Source organism: Bos indicus, chromosome 25 (assembly GCF_029378745.1).
Source record: "Bos indicus isolate NIAB-ARS_2022 breed Sahiwal x Tharparkar chromosome 25, NIAB-ARS_B.indTharparkar_mat_pri_1.0, whole genome shotgun sequence".
In the NCBI taxonomy this organism is placed as follows: Eukaryota; Metazoa; Chordata; class Mammalia; order Artiodactyla; family Bovidae; genus Bos; species Bos indicus.
In genome coordinates, this window is record NC_091784.1 from 25,727,922 (window position 1) to 25,738,291 (window position 10,370).

The window sequence follows — 10,370 nt, forward strand, 5'->3', positions numbered from 1 at the left end:
CTCCTGCCCATCTTCTCTTGGCCCCAACAGATGTGAGGAGATCGGAAGCCTACATTTTCTAAATGCCTGGGAGAGGAATGAGATGGTTTGGTGAACATATAGCTTTGTCTTTGTCACACCAGGGAAGGCCAGACACCGGTCTCCAGGACACACATGTAACATGATTGTAATCAGGCTTCCTCTCTGAGCCTCAGCTGGGACTCAAGAGTCAGGTGAAGGTCCTAGGGTACCCACAGCTGTGTGAAGAAACTAAGATAATGAGGGAAAGGGGGATCTGGCAGAAAGACACTGGATTGTGCATTTGGGTGAGAGAAGGGTTCCACTGGGCAAACAGCAGTGGAGACTGGAAACCGGAGAGGCAGTCTGGTACCTGGTCGCCAGGATGAGAAAGGAGCCCGGGGGAGAAAACAGCTGTCACCCACTTCTCCCCTGATGCGCCGTGGCACTGGGGCTGTGAGCTCAGGTGTGTATGGCTCTCTTGGAGCCTCGAGTACCAGCATCTCTGGAAGGTGCCAGGAAATAGCACCTGGGTGGGCCAGCTCTGGCCTGATGCCTTCTCGAGACCCCCCGAGTGACCAACAGAGCCTTCCAGGAGGAGGATGCTGAGCGGAGCCTCAGCTGTTCACGGGGTCTCGCTGTATCTGCTGGTACTGAAGCTGAAGCTACCTGTGCTAGAGAGGAACAGCACTCTCGTCACTGGTGCGCTCTCTGCCCTTTTTCCTGGACATGCCCCCAGGTGTCCCTCCAGTTCTTCAGGTCCAGAGGATGTGAATCAAACGAAATATGAGTGTCAATAGGCTCACCATTAATCCCCAGCAATGGGGGCAGTATCGTTTTGCGTTCACAAAAGGACAAAGCCAGTCTTGAGCCTAGCTGTTCAGTGCGTGACCCTGCCCGACCCCTGCCAGTCCCCTAAAGCTAGATTTATCCCTGCTTCCTTCAAGAGTCGGCTTCTACCGTGCTACTTTCTCTGGCATCACCACTAAGCCACCAAGCTGTCCCTTCCCAGCCAGTCCCTGGTGGGGAAAGCAGGGCTGTGGGGATAAGTCAGACCACTGTGATGAGCAATCAAGGGAGAGAGCCACTGTGCTCAAAAATCCAAACGCATGTTTATAAAAAGCTCCCAACATGGTTATGCTACAAACCTGAGGGTGCACGGTCCACTCTCAGTAAAGACTCAGTGAGCGTCTATTATATGCCAGCATTATGCTGGGTGTCAGAACAGAACAGAAAATAAGAAATCAAAATTTCTGGACACTGCAGCAGAGGGAATGTATGGGAATAACCAATACATAAACATAATCACAAATTGTAACAAAAGCCATGCTTTGCTATGCTATGCTATGCTAAGTCACTTCAGTCGAGTCCGACTCTGTGCGACCCCATAGACAGCAGCCCACCAGGCGCCCCCGTCCCTGGGATTCTCCAGGCAAGAACACTGGAGTGGGTTGCCATTTCCTTCTCCAACGCATGAAAGTGAAAAGTGAAAGTGAAGTCGCTCAGTCGTGTCCGACTCTTAGCGACCCCATGGACTGCAGCCTAAGAGGCTCCTCCTTCCATGGGATTTTCCAAGCAAGAGTACTGGAGTGGGGTGCCATTGCCTTCTCCGACAAAAGCCATAAGGTCCATAAATCAGGATGTGACATAAAGAACAATAGAGGGACCTGCTTGGGGAGGCCAGGGAAAGTTTAATGAGGAACACTGGAGCTGAAACCGGAAGGGACCAAGGGAAGAGCATTCCAGGTGGTGGGAACCAGCAGTGCAAAGGCCCTGTGGCAGATAAGAGCTCAGAATAACAAAGCGGCCAGCGTGACTGGGCATCCAAGCTGACGATGGGGTAGGGTGTGACACGGGACGAGGCTGAGAGAGAGTCAGACCTGGACCAGGCAGGGCCATGGAAAGATGGAGGTTAAAACCCTGACTGTGAAATTCCCTGCAGTTCTCAGGAGCACAGAGCTGAGCGAGGCGCAGAGGCTCAGAAAATGACAGGATGTGAGGAAACACACACAGCTCATAAAGGTCTCAGCTGGGACGCAAAGGCAGGTCTCCTGACCCGGCAAAGCAGAGACCACAGGCCCCTTTGAAAGTGGTTCTCAGCCCTTCTGCACTGGAGCCTCCTTTCTGCCCAACTGCAGCCCCTGATGCCCCAGGTGCCAGCACAGCATTGTTCTCCCTCCCGCCCCGCCCGCCCGCCAGCATCACAGGCACCATCACCATGGGAACCAAGCCAGCCAATCAGAACCCTCCCTTTTCAAGGGGACCTTTATAAATTGAGCCTCCTCTGCCCAGACACACCACATCCAACACCCAGAGGCCTCCAGGGCCCCCTCCTCCTGGAGAAACCAAGTCAGTTGCCCCCCACTTTCCTCCAGGGCAAGCAAGGGGAATCTCCCAGTGGGGAGGCTCAGGAAACGGGTGCAGGTCTACAGTCAGCCAGCCTAGAGCCCCAGTCCCCTGCATGGCCTCGCCATGATGCAGAAGCCACGCAGGAGCCCCTGAGAGATTCCAGTGGTCACCTGGGAAACACCATGAGCCACGAGAGCAGCGTCCTGTCAAGCCTGCAACACTCCAGCCTGGAGCAATGCATTGACATCAGCCGGCTGAGCAGCGGCTACGCAGGGGATGAGGAGAACAGCAAAGTCAGCTTGCCGGGCAGCCATCAAATCGTGCGGTTGAGCAGAAGGCTCCACACCCAGGCAGGCGGTGCCCAGAACAGCCAGGTGTGCGCCGTCTTCTCTCCCAAGCAGCTGAAGAGACGACTGGCCCACCAAGCCAAGGGCACCAAGCAGACTGGAAGGGAATAGTAAGACCAGCCTGGCCAGGGGCAGTGGGGAGAGCACTGCCAGCAGCTTCAGCAACATCAGTTTCATCAGCCTGGGCAGCAGTGCCCTAAACTACCAGGTGAGTAGCGGGCTGGTCAGCTCTGTGGGCAGCCTTCCCTCCAGCCAGGCCAGCAACCACCAGAGCGTCAGGGTGGACAGCCACGTGCAAAGCGGGCTGCAGAGCAAAACCAGTCTTCCAGGGGACAAAGCTGGGGACAACGTGAATGTTAGTGACCAGGTCGCCAAGGATGAGCAGCCTGCCCAGGTGCACATGCCTTTATGAGAAGACTCGCCAGCCACTGGGACCTTGAAAAACACATCATGTGAAGACCCAGCAAACCCAGACTTCACCCAGAGTGGTTATCGCCAACAGAAGTAAGAAAGACCTTTTAAAAGTATATGTAACAACAGCCATCAGCAGAAGAGCCGTATGTTGCCAACTACACTGAAAATCAGCAGTCAGTGATGAGACCATCTACACTGAAAACCATTCTTGGGAAGACCACGATCAAGATCCACCAGTGCTGGGTCCACCTGTGTTAACACCACCAGTGGCCATAACATCAGTCCTGTGAACCCCAGTGACGAGCCGGCCCTGACAGCATCCGTCAGTGACAAAGCCATCTGTTAGAGAACCATCCTTGGTGGGGTCACCTGTGCCAGAACTCATCCGTGGAGACCACCATTTTCAAGGCAAGTGTCAACTGTTATTAAGAACCATCTGCAGTTAGAAGAACCTTCCACGATCCATCCCAAGTGAAGAACACCACCTGTAACCAACACCAACCATGATGAGCTCAGAAGGCACAACCACCAACCACAGCCGGGATTGTCCATGTCGAGAGCCAGCTGATGCGAGTGCTGTCAGTGGGGAGCTCAGTCCCAAGCACGCTCTGTAACAGGCGCTGCCCACAGGAGCCGGGAGCATCTAGAGTGCACACTCATGATGACTGCGTCAAGGGAGCCCCATCCCTGAGGAGCATCATCCAAGGAAGATTTACGCTTTCAATTTTGAACATTGTTTCCAGGCAACTTCAGCCAGGACCTTCCCAAGAGCAAGTGCTCTTTGGCATCCATCCGTGTCTCTGCTGGGTCTCAGAGGAGGCAGAGAGACAAGAGGAGAGGCCAGGAATCAACCTTTGTTGAGATGGTTGGGGCAGTGCTTCCCGTGGCAGGACAATGCCATGACAAATGCTTAATGGTGACAGGGACCAACCCAGCCGAGAATGGCTGCGATGGGTAAGCTCTGGACCATTTTACTGAATGCCCCTAAGTGGGTGGGAGGACTGGGGACTGTGCTCCACCCCTTCTCAGGACATCAACTCCTTCCCTGGGCTGATCACACAGACTTGGAGAGTGAGTACATCCTTGGAGGGACAGAGGCCAGAACAGTCATGAAGACATCCACTGGGGACCAGAAGGAAAGCTGAGGGGGCACCAAAAACAATAAAAGGTGTCTGGAGAGGCTGTGTGTGTGTGTGTGTGAGTCTGTGTGCGATCCTGGTGAGGCCATGATCACACTGAAGAATCATGGAGAGAATCAGGCCTAGCCACCAACTTTGCTACATAATCCTTACACATTCTGAGCCTCAGTTTGCCCATATGGAAATTGGGACCAATCACTCCTATTTCATATACAGACAGGATGGTGTTATAGATTACACAAGAATGTATATTAAGAACCTGGATAGGACTGTTTCCTTCCTTTCCTTCTCTTTTCTTGCCCATCTGTAAAATGGGCACAGCGGTTTCACTCAGACATAAGTTGGGTTGCTAATAGGAAGAAAAGCACTCTTGACCAAAAAAAAAAAAAAAAAAAGAGTTGTACCATTTGCTTAGGAGTCAAGATGGTTCAGCAGGTGGTTTTGATGGGTTTGAGGAAGGGTGAGTGGTTTTGGGTTTGAGGACGCCTCGTGTCTGGATGGGTGGGTCCCTTCTTCTTGAGCATGAGCACCCCTTTGGAGGACAGTCTCCCCCACTTTCCTGCAGGCAAAATCGCTCAGCGTGGCCTGAGCTCCCACGAGCCAGGCAGACAAGAGAAGGGCCCCCGAAAATGCCCAAGTGGCCCTCTGTCTGCCGTGGCTGTGGGGGAAGCTTGGCTGCCTCATCATCCCCACCACTGTCCTGTCTCCCCTGGGGACATCCCCCTGCGTTCCTGTCTCAGAGGTGAGCAGAGCCACTGAGGCACAGCAGGACAAGACAACTGCACGCTGGGGCCCTTGGTCAGGTGGCCACAGACTTCTTGGACACACATGGCCAGAGCGGAGCCCTCAGCCTTCCCCTGACCACCTCTCCTCCCTTGTCCCCTCCCTGCAGATGACATCATCATTCCCAATTGTCCCAGCCAGATCCTCGTCACAGTGGTCTGCCCCTCCCCCTCACACATCCCATAGGTCCCTCAACCTCTCCCACCCCGACCACTGATTCCCTAACCCAGGCCATCACCTTCCACCCAGACCAGTGGTTCCCAGTCCTGGCTGCACATTAGAACCACCTGGGGGGCATTTTTAAGATACAGAGGGGCAGGCCACCCCCAGAGACTCCACCTGGGCACCATCAGTGTTTAAAGTTCCCAGGGGGCAATGATGCTCAGCCAGGATGGGGCGATGTCACTGACCTTGACCTCTTCCTCCTCTAGCCCACTTTTCAACCTCTGGGGTCAAAACCTGACACCTGCCAGAGCCGGGAAGGTGAGGGCGTCAGGTGTGGCTTAGACATGTGTCCCATCTAAAGAGAAGCCAGCAATGTGGTAGGATTCTATGTAAAATGTCCTGATTTTTAACACATGGGTCACCCCAGTGTTCACAGCAGCACTGTTTATAATGGGCAAGACATGGAAGCAACCTAAATGTCCAGCGACAGAAGAATGGATAAAGATGTGCTGTATATATATATATAGGTGCTGCTGCTGCTAAGTCGCTTCAGTCATGTCCGACTCTGTGCGACCCCATAGACAGCAGCCCACCAGGCTCCTTCGTCCATGGGATTCTCCAGGCAAGAACACTGGAGTGGGTTGCCATTTCCTCCTCCAATGCATGAAAGTAAAAAGTCAAAGTGAAGTCGCTCAGTCATGTCTGACTCTGTGCGACCCCATGGACTGCAGCCCACCAGGCTCCTCTGTCCATGGGATTCTCCAGGCAAGAACACTGGAGTGGGTTGCCATTTCCTCCTCCAATGCATGAAAGTGAAAAGTCAAAGTGAAGTCACTCAGTCGTGTCCGACTCCTAGCGACCCCATGGACTGCAGCCCACCAGGCTCCTCCGTCCATGGGATTTTCCAGGCAAGAGTACTGGAGTGGGGTGCCAGTGCCTTAGGTATGTATATTTATATACACACAATAGAATACTCCTCAGCCATAAAATATAATGAAATAGCGCCATTTGAAGCAACATGGTCAGTTGGACCTAGAAATTATCATAGAAAGTGAAATAAGCCAGAGAAAGACAAATACCATATAATATCATTTACACATGAAATCTAAAATATGAATCAAATGAACTTATTTACAAAACAGAAACAGACTCTCAGATCTCAAAAGGTTTGAAACGTGGGGTAAAGTGATAAATTAGGATATTGGGATTAACATATACACACTACTCTATGTAAAATAGATTTTAAAAAAAGGACCTTCTGTATAGCACAGGGAACTCAATATTCTGTAATAACCTATATGGGAAAAGAGTCTGAAAAAGAATGGATAAAGCAGAGAGACATTACTTCACTGACACAGGTCTGCCTAGTCAAAGCTATGGTTTTTCCAGTAATCATGTATGGATGTGAGACTTAGACCATAGAGAAAGCTGAGCACCAAAGAATTGATGCTTTTTTTGAACTGTGGTGTTGGAGAAGACTCTTGAGAGTCCCTTGGACTGCAAGGAGATCAAACCAGTCAACTCTAAAGGAAATCAGTCCTAAATATTCATTGGAAAGACTGATGCTGAAGCTGAAACTCCAATACTTTGGCCACCTGATGCGAAGAACTGACTCACCGGAAAAGACCTGATGCTGGGAAAGATTGAAGGCAGGAGGAGAAGGGGACGACAGAGGATGAGATGGTTGGATGGCATCACCGACTCGATGGACATGAGTTTAAACAAGCTCCGGGAGTTGGTGATGGACAGGGAGGCCTGGCGTGCTGCAGTCCCTGGGGCCACAAAGAGTGAAGACACGACTGAGCGACTGAAGTGAACTAATATATGCAATACATATAACAAATGTGTATATAATATACACACACAAAAGCGATTCACTTCACTGTGCCCTTGAAACTAGCACAATATTGTAAGTCAACTATCCTTCAATATAAATTTTTAAAAAATAAAACAGACTGACTCTGTTCTAAACCTCAAAAAATAAAATAAGTCACAAATTCAAAAATATTTTAAAGAGGGAGCAAATGAAAATATTTCTGGAGGCAGGACCAGGCCCACACACCCAATGGTTTTTGCCAATAACCAGAAAACAGTGATTTTTCAGAAACAAAAAGATTGCTTATACCCCTTGACTGGTTAAAAACTTTCCAATTTTCCCACTGTCCAAAGAATTTGTCATGACATTCAAGGCTCTTCACAAACCGACATAAATGTGTTTTCTCCACCTCAACTCCAGCTACTTCCCCCTAAACCTCTCTAGGTACTGTCTCAGACCTGAGTTCAAGCCTCTGGGTCTTTGCATCTGCTCCTTCCTCTGTCTGCCATAATTTCCCTGCACTATAATTTCCACACTATACTTCACCCTTTTTAGTGCACAGTTCTGATGTTTTTTAATTGAAGGATAATTGCTTTACAAAGTTGTGTTGGCTTCTGCTGTACAGCAAAGTGAACCAGCCATCTGCATGCATATAACCCTCCCTCTGGAGCTTCCCTCCCAGCCCCCACCCCGCTCCCCGCCATCTCACCTTTAATAGGTCATCCCGGATCACTGAGCTGAGATTCCTGTGCTATATACACTAGCTATTCTACACATTCAGTTCAGATCAGTTCACTCAGACTCTTTGGACCCCATGGACTACAGCCCGCCAGACTTACTGCATATATGTCAACACCACTCTCAATTTGTCCCACCCTCTCCTTCCCCTGTTATGTCCCAAAGTCCATTATTTGCCTCTGCATCTCCATTCCTATGCAGCATTCCTAGATTCCATACATATGTGTTCATACACCATACTTGCTTTTCTCTTTCTGACTCACTTCACTCTAACAGGTTCAACAGAGTTCTATGATTATTCACACACACACAAAAGCAGTTGTGTATCCACCACCACTCCCCATAACACCTAGTTCCATCACCCCCCAAAATCCCTGCGGTGCCCCTTTATATCCATTCCTCCTCCCGCCCCCATAATCACCGACCACTTTTCTGTCCCTATCATTTCCCAGAAACTCACATACGTGGAATCACACAGTTTGAGCCTGGCTGCTTTCACTTAGCTAACGCATTTGTGGCCCGCTAACATCATTTGTATTTATCTGGACTGGGATCCATGATGAACCCTCTAATAATCGTTGATGCACTAGATTTTGTGCCAATATAAGTTTATCAGTTCACTTAAGTGAATATCTAGGAGGGAAATGGTTGAATGGTATAATTACAAGCATGCTTCACTTTATAGAAACTGCCAACTCCAGGGGTCCCCCAAGACTCTGGCCATAGATCAGTAGTGGTCTGTGGCCTCTTAGGAACTGGGTTGCACAGCAGGAGTTGAGCAGCGGGCAAGTGAGCCAAACCTCACTTATATTTACAGCTGCTCACCATCGCTCACATGACTGCCTGAGCTGAACCTGTCAGATCAGTGGCAGCATTAGATAAGCATTCTCATAGGAGCACAAATCCTACTATGAACTGCATGTGGAAGGGATCTAGGTTGGGTGCTCCTTATGAGAATCGAATGCCTGATGATCTGATTCTGAATTAGTGAGTAGTGTAATTGTTTCATTACATATCACAACATGACAATAATAATAATAGAAATGAAGTGCACAATAAATGCAATGCACTTGAGTCATCCTGAAACCATCCACCGCCTCCCCGGCCTGGTCCATGGAAAAATTGTCTTCCACAAACTGGCCCCTGGTGCCAAAAAGGTTGGGAACCACCCGCCAAGTCATTTTCTAAAGGAAGTTTTGCTTTACCGGAACTTCGTATTTGCCAGAGCTGTGGTTGTACCTTTCAACAATCTAGCTCCCTGTTCATTATCTTAACAATGGGAGGAAGTTTGTATCAGCCTCCCATTATTAACTCCATTTTACCTATGGGGAAACTGAGGCACGGACTTCCCAGATGGCACAGTTGGTAAAGAATCTGCCTGCCAATGCAGGAGACACAAGAAACACGGGTTCGATCCCTGGGGTTAGGACGATCCCCTGGAGGAGGGCATGGCAACCCACTCTAGTATTCTTGCCTGGAGAATCCCCGTGGACAGAGGAGCCTGGTCAGCTACAGCCTATGGAGTCACAAAGAGTCGGACACATCTAAGCGATTAACCATGCACTCCAACTGAGGCACAGTAAGGCTAACACTGTGTGAGGGGCTTTGAACCCCAGCAGTCTGGCTCCAGAATTCATGATCTAAATCATTAACCTCTCTACCCTCCCCTCTCTGTTTTGGACTCACGCAGCAAACCCAGGCCATAGGCCACACCCATTTAAACACAGGGCACCCAGCCAGTCATTCCTTGTCTCAGGCCCCTAAATACTATCCCTCCCACTGGATGTGTCTGCCTCCCTGAGTGGAGGTGCCACGCTTCACCCCATCTGATTTTTTTTTTTTTTCCAGCCAAGTCTCATGGCTTGTGGAATCTTAGATCCCCAACCAGGGATGAAACCTAGGTCCTCAGCAGTGAAAGCACCAAGTCTTAGCCACTGGACCACCAGGAAATTCCCAGCCCCACTGCATCTGTATCCTCAAGGCCCCATCCCTGTCAGCAGCGCCAATGACTGCCGCCGACTGAATAAATGAATCAGTGAGCAGGCAAATGAGTGAAGGATGCGTGGCTGAAGCAAAGGAAGAGAGTTGGGTCCTCTGAGGCCCATTCACCAACGACTACAGCCCACTGTCCAAAAACAAATGTAGTTCAGGATCCAAAAGTTAACTACCGCTCACTATGCGCACCCCAGCCCTCAGGACAGCTCCATCCTTCTCTCACTGTCTGCCCAACAGATGGGTCTCCCCCTGGCTCTCTTCCACCCCAGCACTGGGCATGCAGCAAGCTCTTGAAGTGAGGACCATTTTTCAAGTGGGCACGGTGATTTTTTCTTTCCTGTCCACTAGCTCGGTGTTCGGGGTACAGCGGGGTTGGAATGATGGGTTAGCTGCAGGCGCTGGCTCCTGAATTATTAACTGGGCTGGGGAGAGAGCTGCTTACAAATGCTGTCTGTCCAGCAGACCGTGGCAGCCCTCAGACTTCAAACGGGCCTGGAGCGGGCAGGCTGGATGAGCGGGTGAGCTTCACACCCTGACCAAATCCGGGACTTCTCATCCTCAGTGCTCCCTTGGCCTCCGTCCCCTGGTCCTGCACAGAAAGAGGTCATCTTTCATGCTATGAAGTGC

At 50.4% G+C, this 10,370-nt stretch overlaps 1 protein-coding gene across 1 annotated transcript; it reads left to right on the plus strand.

Moving 5' to 3' along the window:
- The first annotated feature begins 2,126 nt into the window (after nt 1–2,126).
- C25H16orf82 (chromosome 25 C16orf82 homolog) lies at nt 2,127–4,289 on the plus strand. The gene has a single exon (XM_019987136.2). It carries the CDS (start codon nt 2,142–2,144, stop codon nt 2,802–2,804), a length of 663 nt encoding a protein of 220 aa, XP_019842695.2. The 5' UTR covers nt 2,127–2,141; the 3' UTR covers nt 2,805–4,289.
- The last annotated feature ends 6,081 nt before the right edge of the window (nt 4,290–10,370 follow it).

Coding starts and splice junctions, on each gene's coding strand:
- C25H16orf82 (XM_019987136.2), top strand. CDS start 2,142: ATGCCCCAGGTGCCAGCACAGCATTGTTCTCCCTCCCGCCCCGCCCGC.